This window comes from Mixophyes fleayi, chromosome 4 (genome assembly GCF_038048845.1).
Source record: "Mixophyes fleayi isolate aMixFle1 chromosome 4, aMixFle1.hap1, whole genome shotgun sequence".
Classification (NCBI taxonomy): domain Eukaryota; kingdom Metazoa; phylum Chordata; class Amphibia; order Anura; family Limnodynastidae; genus Mixophyes; species Mixophyes fleayi.
This window is the reverse complement of record NC_134405.1, coordinates 163,761,878-163,783,989: the sequence shown is the minus strand read 5'-3', so window position 1 is coordinate 163,783,989 and position 22,112 is coordinate 163,761,878. Positions and strand designations below refer to the sequence as shown.

Sequence of the window (22,112 nt, the reverse complement as noted above, 5' to 3'; positions counted from 1 at the left end):
TACACACATTACCACAAGCCCCCTGTGCCATCACATACACACATTACCACAAGCCCCCTGTGCCATCACACACACACACATTAACACAAGTCCCCTGTACCATCACACACATATTACCACAAGCCCCGTGTGCCATCACACACACATTATTGCGTCCCTTCATCATCACCCCTTATTATCACACTGCGTTCTTCATGCTTCTTTCCCCCCTTCACCTGGCCCCCCTTTAGCAAACTGTGCCATGCTGCTCCCCCCCTTCACCACACTGTGCCATGCTGTTCCTCCACTTCATCACACTGTGCCATGCTGGCCCCCTCTTTATCACTCTGTGCCGTTCTGTTCCCCCCCTTCATCACACTGTGCCATGCTGTTCCCCCCCCTTCATCACACTGTGCCATGCTGCTCCCCCACTTCATCAAACTGTGCCATGCGGCTCCCTCTCTTGATCACTCTGTGCCATGCTGCCCCCCCCCTTCATCACACTGTGCCATCTTGCCCCCTCGCCTTCATCACTGTGCTATCCTGCCCCCCTCTCCATCATCACTGTGTCATGCTGCCCCCCCTTCATTACACTGTGCCATCCTGCCTCTCCCCCTCCTTCATCACTGTGCCATGCTGCCCCCCCTCCTTCATCACTGTGCCATGCTGCTCCCCCTCGTTTATCACTGTGCCATCCTGCCTCCCCCTCTCCTTCATCACTGTGCCATCCTACCTCCCCCCTCTCCTTCATCACTGTGCAATGCTGCTCCCCCTCTCCTTCATTACTGTGCCATGCTGCTCTCCCCTCCTCTATCACTGTGCCATGCTGCCCCCCCTCTCCTTCATCACTGTGCCATCCTGCCCCCCCCTTCCCATCTCCTTCATGACTCAGTGCCTTTGTCTTCCTCCCCTTGCCTCCGTTCCTTTACTTACCTTTGTATTGGCTTGTTCATCTCTTCTCTTCTTTCTTTTGTCTTCTGTCTTCCGGGTCCTCTCTGCGCCGCTCCTCACTGATGACATCACACCTGACATTCAGTGCAAATGGAGCAAAGAGGAAGGAGGAGGGACGCCGGCGGCGCAATCATGAGAGTATATTTTTTTTTTTAGTATCCTGCTTTCCCACCCCATTCCGCCCACTCACCATAACCCCCCCCCTCCCCTCCCGGCCCCGTAGAAAAAGAAAAAGGAGAAGAAATAAAAATAATAGTTTTAAAAGAAAAAACAGTCGGCAGTGAGGGCCCGGCAGGCCCGGGTAAATAGTATCCCCCCTCTTGGCAGCCCTGATTATCTGTATACAATGAAATAATATCGGTGCAATTATCAAATCTAAAAACCATTATATCAAGGTTAGACCTTATTCAATAGGCTAAGGGTTTAATTGCTTAGGCAAAAAGAGCTGTTGAGAGCAGACAGCCATACCATGTGGCCCTACCTAGATCAAACGGGTGCGATATATATCCATTCTCGCAAATCCTGGCCGCAGGGACAGAGTGAAACAATTTCACCTACTGGGCAACATTTAGACTAAATCCAAAACACTTCAATACCTCTCACAGGTAGACCCACTCAACGGAATGTAAGCCCTTGCACCATCTAAAGATGTTACCAGTGACTCATCCCCCAGTTCCACACAGCATCTGTAATGGCATATATAAGCACATTAGATTAGTGATGGTAAATTTACCAGTCATAAAGCCAGTTTATTCTGAATTAACCACTTGAGAAATTAACATTTGTACATAAAAGGCAGAACTAACGATAGCATTGGGGATAAAGTGGATCTTTTCCCATTTTAGCAATGAATATAATTAAAGCTTCTGATATCGATTAAGCGAACATATCACCAGGCGTTAATCTTTCATCATTTTTTTAAAAGTTTAGGTACAAAATAACTTTTACAGTTTAATTAGGATACAATCTACACCAATAAATATGTTGTAACTTAAAATATTATGTTAAAGCCCGAAAGTGACTAATTGTTCTTGATTATAAAGTATTTAATTAAATGTACTTGAAGAGTGAGTAACTTTGTATAGCAAAATGGTGTGGTAATTACAATGAATGTTTAGCCAATTCTTTCAATAATAAAGTGCCTCACTTTAACCATGCATATAAAACTTCCTTAGAATTAGAGATGGGCGGGTCCGGTCCCCGAGAACCGAACCCACCCGAACTTTGGGTATCCGAGTACCGAGCTGAGCAGCTCGGTACTCTCCCGCCCGTTCCGAATCCAAATCGAGGCCGAACGTCATCGTGACGTCGTCGGATCTCGGGGCTCGGTTCTCCCGATACTTCAACTTTATAAATACACGCCTCCACAGCAATCCATCGCCATTTGACAGAGGGAGAGAGCAGGGTGTAGTCACAGGCTGATTAGAGCAGGGACAGAGAATACAATATTGTTCTTGCAATTGCTCTAACCAAAATCGCTAGAGAAGAGAGGAGGATAGAGGTTTATTATTTTTTGTTAATATTTGGCACTCCCCAGTGTCCTCCATAATTGTGCATAAATATTTCTGGCTGTCAAAAGTCATATCTGTCAGCAGTATCTACCAAATAATTTTTAGCACTCCTCAGTGCTTTTGGGGTGTCCCCCATAATTGTGCATAAATATTTCTGGCTGTCAAAAGTCATATCTGTCAGCAGTATCTACCAAATAATTTTTAGCACTCCTCAGTGCTTTTGGGGTGTCCCCCATAATTGTGCATAAATATTTCTGGCTGTCAAAAGTCATATCTGTCAGCAGTATCTACCAACTAATTTTTAGCACTCCTCAGTGCTTTTGGGGTGTCCCCCATAATTGTGCATAAATATTTCTGGCTGTCAAAAGTCATATCTGTCAGCAGTATCTACCAAATAATTTTTAGCACTCCCCAGTTGTTTGCGCTCAGAATGGATTCAAAGCAGTCCACATATGATCAGAATGAGCAACCAGGTTCTGTCACCAGTCCTGATGTTAGTGTTCCCAGTACGTCATCTGGCCAAGGCGATGTCAAACAACCGAGTGTTTCCCAATTAGTGCAAAAAACAAAAACCCCAAAAAATGTACTGTATTGAAGCGTAAAAGAAGTGTAACTGAGCAAAAGTTAAGTAACGATAAAAAAAAATTGCAAGCATGCCATTCTACACACGCAGTGGCAAAGAGAGAATGAGGCCTTCACCTTTGGCTATTAGTGGCAGATCGCAAAAAGTTACCCAGCCTACAATTGGTGCACAACTACTATTACGCGTCAAAGCCGAGCTGCAAGATAACAGTGAGGCATTAGAGGAGAATGTTTGTTTTGATTCACAAATGACAACAATCCCTGTGGAGAGTCCATCCAACAGTGGGATGTCTAATCGTGAGCATTCTGCTGATGTGTGCCTTAATAGCCCGAGTGTAGCCGGTGATACCCAAATTGAGGATGCCACTTTGGAGTTAGAAGAGGATAAGGGGGAGATTTGTGTAGGCGACGAGGGCGCTAATGAGGATGTTGATGAGGATGAGGTTGTTTGTGTAAGTCCTGCACCAGTGGCAGCAGTTGTGGCACGTGACAAGAAAAAGGCCATTGTCATGCCTGGGCATAAAACAAAAAAATCCACTTCTTATGTGTGGAATTATTTCTACCCAAATCCAGACAACAATTGTATAGCCATTTGTAGTGTATGTCAAGCCACAGTCAGTCGAGGGAGGGACCTTAACCATCTTGGAACCTCGTCTATATTACGCCATTTAACGAGAGTTCATGGCAAAGTGTTGGGAAAAGCTGAAAGTTCTTCCCAAAAAAACACAAGCACTCCATCATCAGCTAAGACCCTCCGCTCACCGACATCCCGACGGCTACAAAAAACACCCACCACACCTTTCTTATCAATATCCTCAGTAGCGCTCGGAGTTAGTCCGGCATCCCACTTAAGGCTGGATGACTCCTGCACTATTATTGATTACTCTGAAGAAAGCGTTAGTCCTGCTGCTGCTGTTGCTGCTGCTGGGGGTAAATCATCATCCCAGAGGCAGGTCAATAAAATGAGCAGTCCTACATTTCAGCAATTAACTGTGAAACAATCATTTGCGAGGGGAAGCAAATATGACAGCAGTCACCCAGTCGCCAAGCATCACAGACGCCATGGCTGCAATGTAAGTGTTAGATCTGCGTCCAATCTCCAGAATAAACGCAGCTGGTTTTTCACAGTTAATTGAGGTTTTGTGTCCGCGTTACAGAATTCCATCGCGACACCATTTCTCCCGTAAAGCAATTCCACAACTATACCAAAAAGTGTGTAAAAATGTAGAGATTGCGCTGAAAAATGCCATTCTGCCCACTGTTCACTTAACCACAGATATGTGGACAAGTGGAAGTGGCCAAACCAAAGACTATATGACTGTGACAGCCCACTGGGTTGGTCATTCACCTTCACCAGCAGGAACAGCAGCAGCATGTACACCACTACGTAACATTTGTCACAGGCAGGCCACTCTTTGTATCACCGGCTTCACTAACAGGCATACGGCTGACAATTTGTTACGCAAACTGAGAGATGTGATTGATGCATGGCTTATACCACTTGGACTCTCCCCAGGATATGTCATTTCTGATAACGCCAACAATATAGTGCGAGCATTACAGCTGGGTGATTTCCATCACATTCCCTGTTTTGCTCACACCATCAACTTGGTGGTGCAGAGCTTCCTACGAAATAACCATGAGGTGCAGGAGATGCTTTCGGTGGCCCGTAAAATTTCAGGCCATTTCAGGCATTCAGCCACAGCATGTAGGAGATTACAGCAGCTCCAAGAGCAGTTTAACTTGCCCTGCCACCAACTTAAGCAAGAGGTGGTAACTAGGTGGAATTCCACCCTGTACATGCTTCAGAGGATGGAGGAACAGCGCAAAGCCATCCAAGCATATTGGACAAGCCATGACATTGGGAAAGGAGGGGGGATGTATTTCACTCTTGCACAGTGGGGAATCCTTTCAGTGCTGTGCAAGGTGCTGAAACCATTTGAAGTTGTGAGGTGAGTGCAGACTCTGCTAGTTTGAGCCAAGTCATTCCTTTAATTAGACTATTGGAAAAGCAGCTTGAGAAAATGAAGGAGGAGCTGAAAGCAAGCAATTCAGCAAAGTATGTTGGCCTTGTCGATCAAGTACTTAATTCGCTTCACAATGATCCTCGAGTTATTAAGATCTTGAACTCGGATCAGTACGTTTTGGCCACTGTGCTTGATCCAAGGTTTAAAACCTACATTGAGTCTTTACTTGTAAATGAGTGAGATGTGAACTTTTGCAAGGAGCTATTGCTCAGCAAGTTGGCCGCTGAACTGGGCCTCGGCTTGAGGACGTGTCCTCCTTCACTTTCTCAAGCTGCTGCTGCTCGTAAAAAATTAAATTTCCAAAAAAGAAGCAGGGAAGACGCAGGGGGCAGACCAGAACAATTTAACATCTGGGCTGGTTTGAAGGATTTTTCAAAAAAATGTGTCACTTTGCCCATAACTCCATCCAATACATGTATAAACATGCAAAGGATGGTGGAGGATTACTTTCAAGAGGTAGTTGATATGGAAATGTCAGACAGTCCCTTTCCTTACTGGGAAGGAAAGCAGGCCATTTGGAAACCCATGTACAAACTTGCTTTGCAATACCTAAGCTGCCCACCCTCCAGTGTGTACTCTGAACGAGTGTTCAGCACAGCAGGGAACTTAGTCAGTGATCGCCGTAGAAGGTTACTTCCCAAAAATGTGGAGAAAATGATGTTTATAAAAATGAACTACATCTTCCACGAGGAAGGCCTTCACCATCCAAGACATCCAAGCACTGACTGTTCTCCAATGGCGGATTCAAGCGGCGATGAATTGATAGTCTGTGATGATGACGTACACACTGATGAGGGTGAGGATTAAGCTGAAGATGATGAAGATAACATCTTTTTAAAACTTTCTATGTAAGTGTAGGGTGCAATCTACCCCCAAAGAGGAAAGGGACTTGTGGCATTTCCATATCACATACCATCTTGAAAGGCTGCTGTTAGGGCAATTTATCCTTAAGGGTAGGGTGTCATAGACAGAGTGACCCCAAACTGGCTTTGTCCATTTTTCATAATATTGTACAGTCTATAACGGCTGAATTTTTTGGTATTTTATACAAGTGGAGGGGGGCCTAGAGAGACAGAAACCAAACTGGCTTTCTCCATGTCAATTAATATTGTACAGTCTATAATGGCTGAATTTTTTGGTATTTTATACAAGTGGAGGGGGGCCTAGAGAGACAGAAACCAAACTGGCTTTCTCCATGTCAATTAATATTGTACAGTCTATAATGGCTGAATTTTTTTGTATTTTATACAAGTGGAGGGGCGCCTATAGATGCAGAAACCAAACTGGCTTTGTCCATTTCAATTAATATTGTACAGTCTATAACGGCTGAATTTTTTGTTTTTTTAAACAAGTGGAGGGGGGCCTATAGAGACAGAAAGCAAACTGTCTTTTTCCATTTCTTTACATATTTAACTATAAGTGTAGGGTGTAATATACATTCAAAGATGATGGCTGCATTGCCAATATGCATAGATGGAGAGGAAGACAATCTGTTTTGTGTGTAGAATAAATGAAGGCCTACCAACGAAGAATTAAACTGTTTTTTCAGATGATTTATTACCTTAACAATTAGATTACTTATCTCTAAAACAGTTGGAGCACTAAATTGGGTTAATTTAGGCCCAAAAACATGGATTTTCCAACAAAATAGCAAAACAAAACCAAAACCAAAACACGCAATGGCGGTTTTGCAAAACGAAAACCAAAACCAAAACACGACGGTAATCCAGATCCAAAACCGAATCCAAAACCAAAACACGGGGGTCAGTGACCATCTCTAGTTCTAACTGAGATTGGCGGTACTTCACCCAGAGGCGTGGAATCTAACAAAGCCGAAGGTTTTTTACCAGAGGTTCCCGCAGGGGAATTTGGGCATTGCAGCTTCCATGCCTCAGGTTGTGGCCCTCTAGGGGAGTTCCCAGTGAGCAGTGATAGAGAACCGACTATAGAGAAGAAGGTAGGCACAGTTAGCCACTAATGGGTGGAGTGCTGAGCGATGCTCAGAGATAGTCCACAGAGAGATAGGAGAGGTGGTCTGCAGAAGTTACCACTAAGTTGAGCCAATAAGCAATAGTCTGCAGTAGCCCACTTAGAGAGAAGACAGCGGAGATCTCCAGTAGTTACCACTAACGAGTGGAGCAGGTAATAGGTGTTTTGCAGCATCACACTTGGAGAGATGATAGCGATGATCTGCAGTAGTTACCACTAATGAGTGGAGCAGGTAATAGGTGATTTGCAGCAGCACACTTGGAGAGATGATCTGCAGTAGTTACCACTAATGAGTGGAGCAGGTAATAGGTGATTTGCAGCAGCACACTTGGAGAGATGATAGCGATGATCTGCAGCAGTTACCACTAATGAGTGGAGCAGGTAAAAGGTGATTTGCAGCAGTACACTTGGAGAGATGATAGCGATGATCTGCAGTAGTTACCACTAACGAGTGGAGCAGGTAATAGATGATTTTCAGCAGCACACTTGGAGAGAGGATAACGATGATCTGCGGTAGTTACCACTAACGAGTGCAGCAGGTAATAGGTGTTTGCAGCAGAGTGCATGAGCTGCTTCCAGGCCAGGAGTCTGACAAGAAGAACCAGCACTAAGAGGTGTTGGGAGGAGCCTTATAAATGAGAGGCAACCAATGAATGAGCGGAGCAGTTGAGCACAGGTGAGATGATCACCCACGTGTGCACAGAGCCGTTTGCCGACCTGACAGCCGGTAAGAAAGCGTGGAATGACGAATGAATAGGTGCTCAGGATACCGGGTGGCAGTCGCGGGCGAGCGACGTGTGACAGGGTCTATGTGGACCGCTCGGCCTCCTTACATAAAACTCATAGTCTCCTTGTCCTGTAGGACGCACACAAATGAGGATGGCCAACAATAAATCAGACAGTTGCCAGGTGGATCAATGCTACCATACGCCAGGATTATCTCTTGGAGGGAATTCCAGTTCCTGACGATATTACAGCTCACTCTACCAGATTGGTGAGCACCTCCTCCGTTAAACAATTGTGTCAGACAGCAACCTGGTTTTACCTTCACACTTTCACCAGATTCAACAGGTTCAACGTCTTTGTTAAAAAAGATTCCAACTTTGGCCAAAAGGTTTTGCATGCAGCAGTTTCCAACTATTAAAGTAATTCTATCGTTTTCAAATAAGCATTGTCCAAGCGATTGTATTGTGTTTCTAACGCACAAAGTGATTTATTTTAGCAGATGTAAAAAGTTAAAATTCAATATATGATTGTAATATAATACAGTACAGTATAGCCAATACCAAAAGATACATACATACCGCTGCGCTTTGCATGAGCTTCACTGCGCTTCCACGGGTCCCAGTGAACAGTATATCTGCTTAGAATACTGTGGTCAGAACATGACTGAATACTGAAAGCGCAGCTATGATCATATATACACATTCAGTGTTACAGAGAACAATACAAATTACCCTCGGGCGGGTCCAGGGTAATCAGGTCATAGGCTAGTTCAGACTAAGGAATCCAAAGGTGGGGGTCGTCTCTCCAGGGGATGTGCTCCAGTTACAATGAGTTCATTAGCATTTCACATTCTGATATCAATCTGGCTATTTATTCCCTAACATCAATAACTAGAGTATGCAATATGCGATCTCTTCGGCGATGGAACCGGACAGCTGCTGATGAATAGGGGATTAGTATGATATCAGACATGACACATTTCCTATAACCTGAACCTTAAATAACACTAAATCATAATCATAATATATAAACTAATAATAAACCAAATACTGTCTGCTCATAAATCCCTTTGGAATGTAATCTATAAATATATATGTGAAACTAAATGTTATAGTGTGTGTGCGTGCACGCACATTTTACCACGCGTTACGTGGCGTACGGATCGCAATCGCACGGCAAAACAATATTAACCAATATACTTTCGTTCATCCAATTATACGACTTCGACACAACCCTAGGGGCAGCTTTGGAACATCCCCATGGTATGCAGTGTCTCCCAAATAGAATGAAAGAGAAAATAGGATTTTTGCACAAAATCCATTTCTCTGATTCCATTTGGGGGACACTGTATTAAATAGCTGTGGAATGAACCCGACAAGTAGCAGCGAATCCGCTTATTAACAAGTACTGCAGTATTGTTGTTTATTGAGATTAACTTTCCAATTATTGAACCTGCACCTTATATCATTTAGTATACAATACTGTTTATCTGTCTATAGTTTTTATCCATTTGTATTAGAAAGTTTTACTCTAGTTAGGAAACTGTTTACATTTTGTGAGATAAACTTTCTGCGCTGAATATTTGAGTTATTTTAAGATATGAATCTACTCTCTTGGCAACAGTAATAGTTTATATTAGTTATATAATAGGATGTGCACTTCGATATTAATGTATTCTGAGATATCCCATAAAGACTTGTTATTTGTTCATAGGTTTCTACTTGTAGATAGCATTTAATTGTTTTCAGGTTTATATGAATTGTTGAATATATTCTTATTAAATGATTGACATTAATCACTATGTAATGTCTGCAGCTCTTTTGACACTGCTGTCTCTGTGCTGTATTCTTTGGAGTTTTTTTTTCTTTCATTGACATGTAATTCTATGAACTTATATTTGTACTATATTATTATTTTAAGCTATGAGATATAATACTATATATTCATTGCTAATTGTTATATACACTATTCAAGTTTTTTTTAAGATGTTATACCATTATTTAGTTATAATTAGATGAACTTGTTATTGTTATTGTCAAATCTATATCAGATTGTTCACCTGTAAGTGTAAAATTTTCAGTTATGAGCTCATCAGCTGGAGAGAATTAAATACACTGCATGGTTTGAGTGTACAAATAAACTCTGCTTTATAAGTTACAAGTTCCTATCTATAAAGCAAAAATCACGTATTGCAGAAAACTATGCCCCAAAAGGTTTTAACCACTCATGTTCCCTTCACACAGATGTTAGTATATTCTCTCATTATCCACACTAGAACTCCCCAGGAGGGGGGCTGGCTTATCTCCTGTCTGGTATGTCCAAGGTTATAAGCATAGCCTTGCAAATAATGAATTACTCCGACAAAACGGGTGCATCTAATTGTATTTAAGCTATAACAGAACAAAATGGCCATAAGGCAACAAGATGGTGTCAGCTTAGCAAAATCACATTTCTCATTATTATTTTCTTGATAATATAATATGAATTGATATATTATTAACTGCTACATTTATTTACTGATTCAATCAAACCACTATAGAAAAATCATTAATATTTTGATTTGTATGCTAATATTTATAGTATTTTTTATTATTTTTATGTGTCATATACTATATTTTAATGTGCTTTATTTTAACTGGGCTTCATACACCAATTTGTGGACATTAATTAAGCTACGTATTATGAAAGTAGTTTAGCTAAGAAGGGAATGCCAAACGAAAATGTAGAGATCTTGCCTGCCCACTAGCATGCCTACCCAGACAATCCTCCAGCGTTAGGTGGCCATCCACAGTCCATGAGGGAGTGGCAAGACGAAGACTCCATAAATTCAAGCCAGCGGAGCCACATCGCCGTGTATTCCGTAACTTTCTATTGGCTACAAAGAGCTATGTCATCCATGAGCCTGTAAAGGCCCATCCGTTGGAACCATTCCTGCACACCAGGAGCGGCAGGAGACCGCCAATGGACTGAGATGACCACCAGGGCTGCGTTGCTCAAATGTAGGAGTTCAATATATGAATTTATTGATTGTTATACTGTGTAATGCAGGTTCATAAAGTTTACAGATTTTGCCGCTTATAGTGTAGTTTTTGATTGTCGGTCTCTACCTGTATTTCGATTATTATTTTTTGTTGATTTTAGTAAGTACTACGTATTTATGATCAATAAATTGTTGGAGTTTACTATAGCGTTTTTTTTTTTGGTTTATGCCTGAATGTACTTGGTAGTGTAGGTATATGCTCACCTACATGTGCTAGACACTCTGCAGACCTCTCCATTTGTGCTGTTCAGCTTTGTTTTTGGCATTTTCTATTGTCTGGGATTGACACTTCCCTTATTACCGCTACATTTAGTGGCCTACAAGAATGTAAAAGATTTTTTCTGTTTAAGAATAAATTATTTTGTTTTATTTAGCACCTGATATTCATATTTCTATATTAGACCAGACAAGTTGTTAGTTTTTTAATTCCTTACTCCCAGCAATGTGCCCACTATACCCCATGGTAAGCAGTGTCCCCCAAATGGATTCAGAGAAATGAATTTATGGTGAGTAACACAATCCTCCTATAATATTTTACAATATGTGCATTTGCACTCAGAGCATTTACCTAAATCCATGCTTCAGACAGAAAACATAAATCACAAAAAGCATTGTAAACTCACCTGCTTGTTTATATCTCATTGCGGGTTGAGTTCAACATAGGGAGTTGGTATAGGAAGCAATGTTTCCTGACTACTCTTTTTGCCCTCTGGTTTAAGTGCAGTTCATTGTCACCAAAAAATACATATGTAACCGTCCAGAAAATTAGAGAGAGATGGTAACTTTGCTTTTGAAAATGTCTCGTTGGTTCCAATTTTCACTCATATCTCATCTGTCATTATGAAATGATGCAGGTGTATCAACGTATTTCAGTTTCAGCAGGACAGTCCAGATTCCCTAAAGTGCAACAGGGTGAGGAATGGGCTGTGGTCATGGCACTGGAAGTATTGGGTGTATTGGCTGAGGTATGTCTGGTCCAATATAAAATGTATCTCAGTAGTTACATAGTACATCCAGCATAGTAGACACACTATCTGATTAGATAATTTGCAAATGGCAATCTTATGTGTATCACATTTATAAAACCTGGATGGGCAAGAGAAAGAACTAAAAAGACCCATCACAGATCCTACAGTAAGACTCTGTGTCACGATCTGCTTACAGCTTATGCATTACTTGCTGCTTTGCATGGCAGCTCCTGCCTTTTTGTCCTTATTATTGTATTTGTATTGGCAGTACCTCCATTCACCAGAGGTGCTGCTATTTTGCCTTATTGTGTGCATTAGGGGTTAACCTTCATGTTCACCAATTATCCCATGCACCTGGGTGTGGTTTTCCCTTTATATACCTATCACTCCCAGCATACATGGCTGGTTATTGTTGTCCCATCCTGTGATGTCATATCCTTGTTGCAACCTGTGGATTCTTCCTCCTGCCTTGCTCCTCTGGTTCATGCCTGCTTGGAACCTGTTCATACTTCCTGCTTCCCTGCATTAGCTGTTTACCTGCTGGTTTCTGAACATTCGTATTATTTCCTGCATCAGCTTGCACCTGGTATTTACTACTGCTCTCGATTACCTGCTATTTATACTTTTCTGCAAATAAACAGAGTGTTTTCACCATATTCGTGACTCCTAGCTGTACTCCTGTTTGTAACAGTGACAGTATAACCAGCCTACAAAACAGCTTTGGAGTCAGGTGAAAGTTTTGTTTTATTCTGGGACCTTTTTTCTGCAATCAAGTTTTTATTTGTTTTTTGCAACAGGTCTGTTTCACCAATCATGGAATTGCCACTGCTACAAACTTTACAGATGGACATTATATTGCTACGTTCTCAGCTTGCTAGATTTTCCTCTTTACTTGTGGACCCACTCAGGAGACTGTCAGATTCTGTCTCTCTTAATTCAGAAGCTGCTGAGCTGTCTCAATCCACCTTCTCTGCTGATGAACCTGTGCAAACAGCACCTCATAAAAGTACTTCTACAAATTTGCTGTTTTCTATGAACTATGGGGTAACAAATTCCCAGTACACAAGTGGTCCACGCCCCCATCTGACCGAAGAGGAACGGCGGCGCAGGATAACATACAAGTTGTGTCTCTACTGTGCCAGCAATGCACATTTCTTGCAGGACTGTCCTGGCTGTAGACCACGTCAGCTTACTGAACCATCTCCTGTTATTTCCTCTCCGCATTCCAAAATTGTTTATGCTCCACCATTTCTGTTCACTGGGAAGACCCAATCTGCCAGCTCCAGCCGCCTGTCCTGAGGCGCCAGCTCCAACCGCCTGTCCTGAGGCGCCTGCTCCAGCCGCCTGTCCTGAGGCGCCAGCTCCAGCCGCCTGTGCCGAGGCGCCAGCCTCTGTCTCCTGTGCCGAGGCGCCAGCCTCTGTCTCCTGTGCCGAGGCGCCAGCCTCTGTCTCCTGTGCCGAGGCGCCAGCCTCTGTCTCCTGTGCCGAGGTCACATCATCTGCCTCCAGCTCTGAGGTCACATCATCTGCCTCCAGCTCTGAGGTCACATCATCTGCCTCCAGCTCTGAGGTCACATCATCTGCCTCCAGCTCTGAGGTCACATCATCTGCCTCCAGCATGGAGCCTGCTGCCACTGTGTCTGGCCCTAAGCCTGCTGCCACTGTGTCTGGCCCTAAGCCTGCTGCCACTGTGTCTGGCCCTAAGCCTGCTGCCACTGTGTCCGGTCCCGAGCCTGCTGCCACTGTGTCCGGTCCCGAGCCTGCTGCCACTGTGTCCGGTCCCGAGCCTGCTGCCACTGTGTCCGGTCCCAAGCCTGCTGCCACTGTGTCCGGTCCCGAGCCTGCTGCCACTGTGTCCGGTCCTGAGCCTGCTGCCACTGTGTCCGGTCCCAAGTCTTCAGCCTCTGTCTCCGGTCCCGAGTCTTCAGCCTCTGTCTCCGGTTTCGAGTCTTCAGCCTCTGTCTCCGGTTCCGAGTCTTCAGCCTCTGTCTCCAGTTCCGAGTCTTCAGCCTCTGTCTCCGGTTCCGAGTCTTCAGCCTCTGTCTCCGGTTCCGAGTCTTCAGCCTCTGTCTCCGGTTCCGAGTCTTCAGCCGCTGTCTCCGGTTCCTAGTCTTCAGCCGCTGTCTCCGGTTCCTAGTCTTCAGCCGCTGTCTCCGGTTCCGAGTCTTCAGCCGCTGTCTCCGGTTCCGAGTCTTCAGCCGCTGTCTCCGGTTCCGAGTCTTCAGCCGCTGTCTCCGGTTCCGAGTCTTCAGCCTGCTTCAGAGGGGGCGCTGCCCTTAAAGACTCTTCCAGAGGGGGCGCTGCCCTTAAAGACTTCTCCAGAGGGGGCGCTGCCCTTAAAGATTTCTCCAGATAGGGCGCTGCCCTTACAGTCCGCTCCAGAGGGGGTCCTGTCCCTCCAGGCCACTCCAGAGTTGCCAGTCCATGCGGTCCAGCCCGAGTTGCCAGTCCATGCGGTCCAGCCCGAGTTGCCAGTCCATGCGGTCCAGCCCGAGTTGGCAGTCTATGCGGTCCAGCCCGAGTTGCCAGTCTATGCGGTCCAGCCCGAGTTGCCAGTCTATGCGGTCCAGCCCGAGTTGCCAGTCCATGCGGTCCAGCCCGAGTTGCCAGTCCATGCGGTCCAGCCCGAGTTGCCAGTCCATGCGGTCCAGCCCGAGTGCTGTCTGCCCTCAGGCTTCTCAAAGTGCTGTCTGCCCTCAGGCTTCTCAAAGTGCTGTCTGCCCTCAGGCTTCTCAAAGTGCTGTCTGCCCTCAGGCTTCTCAAAGTGCTGTCCCTGCTAGGCCTGCCGCCCAGTCCGGGCCTGCTGGCAAGTCTGCCGCCCAGTCCGGGCCTGCTCCCAAGTCTGCCGCCCAGTCCGGGCCTGCTCCCAAGTCTGCCGCCCAGTCCGGGCCTGCTCCCAAGTCTGCCGCCCAGTCCGGGCCTGCTCCCAAGTCTGCCGCCCAGTCCGGGCCTGCTCCCAAGTCTGCCGCCCAGTCCGGGCCTGCTCCCAAGTCTTCCGCCCAGTCCGAGCCTGCTGCCAAGCCTGCCGCCCAGTCCAGGTCTCCTGTCAAGCCTGCTGCCAAGTCCGAACCATCCGTTGCCAAGGGTGCCAAGTGTGAGCTGTCATCTACCTTTGAGGGGCACCTTTCTCAATTTAGTGCTCTACTGAGGTTTTGTGCTTCTTATTTCCCCTCAGTACCTAGCCTTGCCAGTGACCCAAAGAGGCAAGTTTTGTTTTTGTTAACACATTTTAGAGGAGGAGCTATGGAATGGGCAAACCCTTTTGTTGAGTCTGATCACCCCATCCTATCTGACTTACAACTATTTTTTGAGTGATCAACAAGTTTTCACCAACACCTCCCGCTATGCCATCTTATGGGGCCTCCGTATTGTCAGCAGTTCCACCCATCTCACCTGGCCTAGAGATTCCTTTGTGCTCCACCCAATTGGTTCAAACTGCTGTTCCAGGGAATTCTCGCAAGAAGAAAAAGCGAAAGAAGAGAGCAAGGTCTACGGAGCTTGAACTGGCAGCTGGCATAGTCTCCTTTGCCCGTCCACCCATGGACGAGGACTTTTCTGCCGGGCCCCCAATGCTGGACTATGATTCCGATGAATTCAGACATTTTTGGTAATTGGGCGTCTGGAATCCGCCCTTAAGGGACGGGGTATTGTCACGATCTGCCTACAGCTTATGCATTACTTGCTGCTTTGCATGGCAGCTCCTGCCTTTTTGTCCTTATTATTGTATTTGTATTGGCAGTATCTCCATTCACCAGAGGTGCTGCTATTTTGCCTTATTGTGTGCATTAGGGGTTAACCTTCATGTTCACCAATTATCCCATGCACCTGGGTGTGGTTTTTCCTTTATATACCTGTCACTCCCAGCATACATGGCTGGTTATTGTTGTCCCATCCTGTGATGTCATATCCTTGTTGCAACCTGTGGATTATTCCTCCTGCCTTGCTCCTCTGGTTCATGCCTGCTTGAAACCTGTTCATACTTCCTGCTTCCCTGCATTAGCTGTTTACCTGCTGGTTTCTGAACATTCGTATTATTTCCTGCATCAGCTTGCACCTGGTATTTACTACTGCTCTCGATTACCTGCTATTTATACTTTTCTGCAAATAAACAGAGTGTTTTCACCATATTCGTGACTCCTAGCTGTACTCCTGTTTGTAACCGTGACACTCTGTCAGTAAAAAGGTAATTATTTGTAAACAGACACAACAGAACCAGTGACAGGTTAAGGAGAACAAATACAGAGTTATTGGTGTATTTTATATTATTGTTTTATAATATGCAAGTAATGCTAATATATTGTTACAAAGGGAGACAATTAGATGGCAATCTGCAGAGAAAGCATGCAAACAGATTTACACATTTGTGCAACAGTGTAGTTTAAAGATAAACAGGTGAAAGATATATACGCATAAATCACTGTTTGCAGCTTTCCTCTATAACATTAATATCTATACAAAACATATATTAATAAACTGCATATAATCTAAACTAGCAAAATTGATCTATTTAGCATCTAATATAATAATATGAAACTGTAACATGCTGATGATTTCAAGTAACTAGCAGTCCGCAGATTTTAGAGCATAAATTGCCACACTAAGCATAAATATAAGTGCGAGCACAGATTAATCACATATAAAGTGAGAATATGACAACAATAATACCCAATCCAACATCTATCCCAAAAATGCAAATATAATAGTATACTTGAGTCCACACACATGCATATACATATAGATGTCCATCCATATATACTTACTGATACCTTTAGCCCCAAAACGATAAACTCATTCCAAGGTAAAAGCTCAAATTATAGATAATATATTGTATATAATACATTATATTCCTTCGTTAAATTTTAAGCGTGCATAACATGTAAACATAATAGAGCAATAAATCTATCCCAGGAGCTAACGTATGATAATTTCAGATTAAATCATAAAGCCTCTAAAAGCATAATGATCACCATCTTCATAGGCACACCAAGGGGGGTTCCTAGTGTCTGGAAACCCCCCTCCAAGCCTGGAGCACTTGGAGGGGGCTGGACCCTGCTCCCTATTCACACAGCTCTGCTTGAAAAGGAAGATGCACCTAACAGTAGTGCACGCAGCATTGCCCATGTATATTATGGGGATAGGAAGAGTTGGAGAGCAGCCAAGCTTTGTCTAAACTTATAGCTACGTCCCCCTGCATGCTGGTCACACCCACTGTGGTGTGGTTGGAAACCCCCCTTTACAAATCCTGATTTTGCCCCTGATCTTAATGATCAAGATCACTAAAGTCCAACTTCTCATTGAGACCTTCTTGATGTAAAGTCTGTAACCTAAAGATCCAGAATGTCTCTTTTTGACAAAGTTTAAAAAAAGAGATTCCCCCCCCTCTAATATGTTCTAACCCTATTAGCTTTAACCCTTTAGGGTCACTTCCATGAACCATTGAAAAATGTTTTCCAAACCTATGGGTCTGTAGATGTTTTGTTATATACCTCCTATGCTCCCTAAACTGCTCTTTCAATCTTCTAGTCCTCCTGCCCACATACTGCAGCGAGCAGGGATATTCTAAAGCATAGATGTCATACGTAGATTAACAGATGATACAATCCTTAATCTGAATAGCCATTTTATGAGCAGAAGAAATCACACAATCTATGTTATATGCAATGTAATCACATGTCAAACAGATGGACTTGCCACATTTAAAACAGCCCCTAGGCCTTTTTGGAAAGCCAATCTCCCTTATCACAATCTTCTTATTCACTACCATTTTGATTTTACTAGGTGTTAGGAAAGATCCTATATTTACATTTTTTTAAAAAATAATCTGAGGTGTATACCCCATAACATTAATTAAGATAGGATCTTGTTTTAGAATAAAAAAAAATATTTTAGATTTTTCTAACCTGGTGTATTTCCGATTATATTTACAGACAAAAGAAGCCCATTTATTCTTACTAGTAATGTTTCCTTCATCTTCCTAAACCTTTTCAGTAATGTATTCTTTCCCTTCCTTATTAGTTGATAACCTAGAGGCTTTAGGTATCAGCAAATTATCTCTTTTCAAATTGCTTGATACATAAAATCAGAGTCTCGAGAGCAATTTCTCCTCACACGGCTCAGTTGTCCCCTTGGGATACGTAACCATGTGAAGTCCACTTTTATAATGAAGGTAATTACAACTATCAACAGGTTTATTATAAATCTTAGCTATTATAACATTACCCTGTACTTAGAGAGTGAGATCCCAAAAATTAACAAAACACTTGTTAAATTCGTGAGTACATTTCAAATTATAATCATTAGTGTTAAGATAAGAAATAAAATCTAATGCTGTATGTGAATCCCATCCCAAATAATAAAAAGATTACCTATGTACCGGCCGCCCCGAATGGACAGTTTCAAATAAATTCTTCTTCAAAACGGCGCATATGAAGATTTGCCAATGTTGGGGCGAACTTCGTGCCAATGGCCATTCCAAGAATCTGTAAAAGAAATAGAAGTGTAAAACAAAAAATAATTATGTGTCAACATAAACATAATATAGACTAAAATAAAATTATGTAGTCCCTGTTTTTTTAAATTAATCGATTGCAAAAAGAAATTTGTTTCTACCTAATATAGACCCAGATATAAAGAAGTCCAGGTGTACATCCTTACAGGTTTTGAAAGTTTACTTGGAAAGAAATGCGTCAGCCATATCAAGTGAAGGAGGAGTAATCGGTCACCGAGAATTCAATGAGGAGATGACTACCAAGTACTTGATTATAGGCTAATGTTTGGTACAGTGTCTATGTAACTTTGATTTGGGACTTGTATCTGTTTTTAAGAGGAAATAGCCAAGTCTGATAAAGTCTATTTTGTTATATGGAATTTATTGTTTTACTACCACTCTTCTTTTTTAGTGTTAATTTTATAAATTTATGCTGTTTATGAATATGCTTCATTTTTACTAAAAAACTGATTGTTTCAAAATATGTGTACTGTTTGCAGCCCTCTTGTTTTTCTGCCATTTGTGTTTCCTATTGTTCTAATACTGGCTTTTAGAGTGTTGTTCATAGATTTATATGCATTTTGATGTTTTTTGAAAGACATTTGTCAGTCTTTAGGTAACAGTAGCCTAAACTTTTGTATTTTGTTTTACTATTTTTCTCTTTGTGCGCCTGAAATATTCAGTGTTCATATGGTTTCTATGTCTTAAAGTTCGGACTCAGGATTCCTCCTCCACCTCTCTACCCTATACCTTGTCCCTCTCCACATCCTCTCCCTCTTTCCTGCCCCCCTTGAAAAATATTTTAAAAAGACACAATATTAATACTTTTTTTCATACATAAAAAACGATTAAACCACCAGCCTTTTGTTCAATGAACTTACTAATTAGCCCTTCTTTTTATAGCCCGCTTGTGTAACTGGTACTATTTATTTATTCTCTATTACAGACACTTCAAGTTTCTATCATTTGTTTTTATTTGTTTATATTATTGTTTAATTATTATTACAATCTGCAGAAAGTACATAAAGGAATAAAAATAACTAGAATATAAAATTAAGTTAGATAAATTAAATGAATATGAATAGTTATGTAGTGTTCCCATGCATTTGTCTAAAATTACAGCCATCTTACACCATAGGGGCCCCCCTGTCTTAGGTGCCCCGGGCCCCACAGAGCCTTAATTCATCTAAGTACTATTGTTGTGGGTCCAGCACTAAATAGTCTATAATTTAGCTGGTGTTGCTCCTATTGAGGGAGTGACACTAAGGTATGTCAGTACTTGTTTTCATTATACATAATACAATAGTATGTACAGGAGTTTTTCTTGTTTCCTAAAGATTTGCTAAACTCACATTTTTCTTTATTTTATTTGTGCTCTTATGTTTGGGGCATTTTAGACTCTTCCCTCATTGTATACTTTTCTGCATTTTGTACCATTTTTTGGCGTAATAAAAAACTGTCATAGCAATATGGGTAGCAATGTCTCTGTTGGCATCAGTGTGACTACAGTGGGCTATGTGAGCTCAGGACTGTAAGGTTCTTTTCCCTCTCCTGAGACTGTGAAAACACCAGCACAGCCTGTTTAAGCAGTTAGAGTGTCACGATTTGAGTAGTTTTTTAATGATCCCTTGCCTCTGTCTATAATGATCTACCTCAAAAGTGACAGAGGATAGTGGTGTCAACACTCAGGCTGAATATCAGTAGCAATAAGACACTGGAGAGATGATACAATTGAAGGATATATTGCTTGATGACACAACAGGTATATATGCTGATTGTATAATAGCAATGGAAGAATATATATAACATGGAAAGCACACACGGCAATGGAATACAAACAGAATGCAATTCACAATATATACTTCAGTTTGTTAGTAACTCTGAGCAACTGTAATGGGATGAAATAGCAAATAGTCCAGACATGAAGATGGTATATTCCACATAGCAGGTGGTCACAGGTATCACGATAATTCTTGGACAATATATATCAATCCCAATATGATCAAATAGAGCAGAGAGCCCTTAAACAGCCCGTTACTTAGAAGTAATTAGAAAAGCAAAGAATCCCAGTCGCGTGCCGCCCCGTAAGGCTAATATCTTACAGCAACAATCCAACACAGAGATATCTTAATATATAGCAAAGTTCACGAGAAGAAGTTCAATAGTAGTAAACTTAATAGCAAGCTCGCTATGGAACACAGTCACAGTAGAATAGCGAGCAGAATCACAGGAGAGTCTTTAACGGGAGCCAGCTTGAAAATACAGCACAGGTGCATAGAATCAACTTGAATATGCAGCGATCAACTCACGGAAGATGTTTCCAATCTGTAACTTGACAGCGGTAAAGTTCAACGGACAACAGAGGACTACAGGTACCAGGTGCATAGATGTAAAAGCAAAAGTTCAATCAGCAGACATCCATGATAGTAGATTCGGCATAGTAGAACTACAGGTACCAGATGCGAAGATGTCATAAGCCAGTGATGGCTAACCTGTGACACTCCCGTTGTTGTGAAACTACAAGTCCCAGCATGCTCTGCCAGCTATCAGCTAGTTATCTACTGGCAAAACATGCTGGGGCTTGTAGTTTCACAACACCTGGAGTGTCACAGGTTAGCCATCACTGTCATAAGCGGAACTCCAGCTAGCAGGTAACAGCAGCAGCAAACTCTGTGCACAGCGTAGAACTACAGGTACCAAGTGCAACGATGAATTAAGTAAGTCCAGCTGGCAGGTCACAGCAACAATAGACTCAGGAGGCCCAAACAGAGGAACAGGTAATGGTAACCAGGAGCCAGGCAATCTGAGCAACACGAAGAACAGGCAATGTCCCAAAGGTCATGGGTAGTTTAAATAGTACTCAGGACCAATGAGAATCAGGCAGGAGGTACTGATCACACAACCAGCAGCACCTGTATGAAAGTAGTGTCTCTGAGTGGGAACAAGTCCAAAACATAGTTCATAGGGAAAAAGTCACAATGCCGGCACCTATCTACGGGACCGGCGCGTGACAATACACTTAGGCAACACAGGATGTAAACCATACACGACAAAAAATGGAGTAGAGGCCGTAGATTCATGGAATAAATTATTATGAGCAAACTCTGCCCAAGGCAAAAGATCCATCCAATTATCCTGTGTGGCAGAAGAAAACATACGAACAAAAGTCTCAAGATCTTGATTTACTCTCTCTGTCCATTAGATTGCTGATGATATCCTGAAGAGAAGTTAAGCTGGACTCCCAATGCTTTACACAAGGCTCGCCAAAACTTTGAAGTAAATTGTACTCCTCTATCCGAAACGATCTCTTGAGGACAGCCATGTAACCGGAATATTTCCCGAATAAAATGTTGGGCCAAAACTGAAGAAGACGGCAGACCTACAAGTGAAACAAAATGAGCCATTTTTGAAAAACGGTCTACCACGACACAGATGGTATTATGACCCTTGCTAGTAGGAAGATCAGTTATAAAATCATGCTGATGTGAGTCCATGGTTTAGAAGTAATTAACAATGGCAGTAACGGTCCCATAGGAGCCAACCGGGAAGATTTATGCTGAGCACAAACATCACAAGCAGCCACAAACTCTTTAACATCAGTACGAAGAGTTGGCCACCAATAGGAGCGAGAGATCAGTTCATAAATCTTCAAAAATCCTGCATGACCAGAAAATTTAGAAGCATGATACCAAAGCAATAGTCTCTTCCGGAGTGTTTTAGGAATAAAAGACTTCCTAGGAGGTGTAGATGGAGAAACTGTAGACAATTGCAAACACTTGGGATCCAAGATGGAATAACTAGTAAATAAATCCAAATCAGATGAAGTATCTAAAGCTCGAGACAGAGCATCCG

The 22,112-nt window shown here is 42.8% G+C and overlaps 1 protein-coding gene across 1 annotated transcript in view; it reads left to right on the top strand.

Moving 5' to 3' along the window:
* Positions 1 to 19,728, top strand: part of LOC142152283 (F-box and leucine-rich repeat protein 13-like) — an 83,680-nt gene extending 63,952 nt beyond the window's left edge. The window contains exon 8 of the mRNA XM_075208755.1: positions 18,392 to 19,728. Within this exon, the coding sequence (XP_075064856.1) occupies positions 18,392 to 18,403 (12 nt within the window). The 3' untranslated portion in view covers positions 18,404 to 19,728. The remainder of the gene's footprint in view (positions 1 to 18,391) is intronic.
* Positions 19,729 to 22,112: the final 2,384 nt, after the last annotated feature.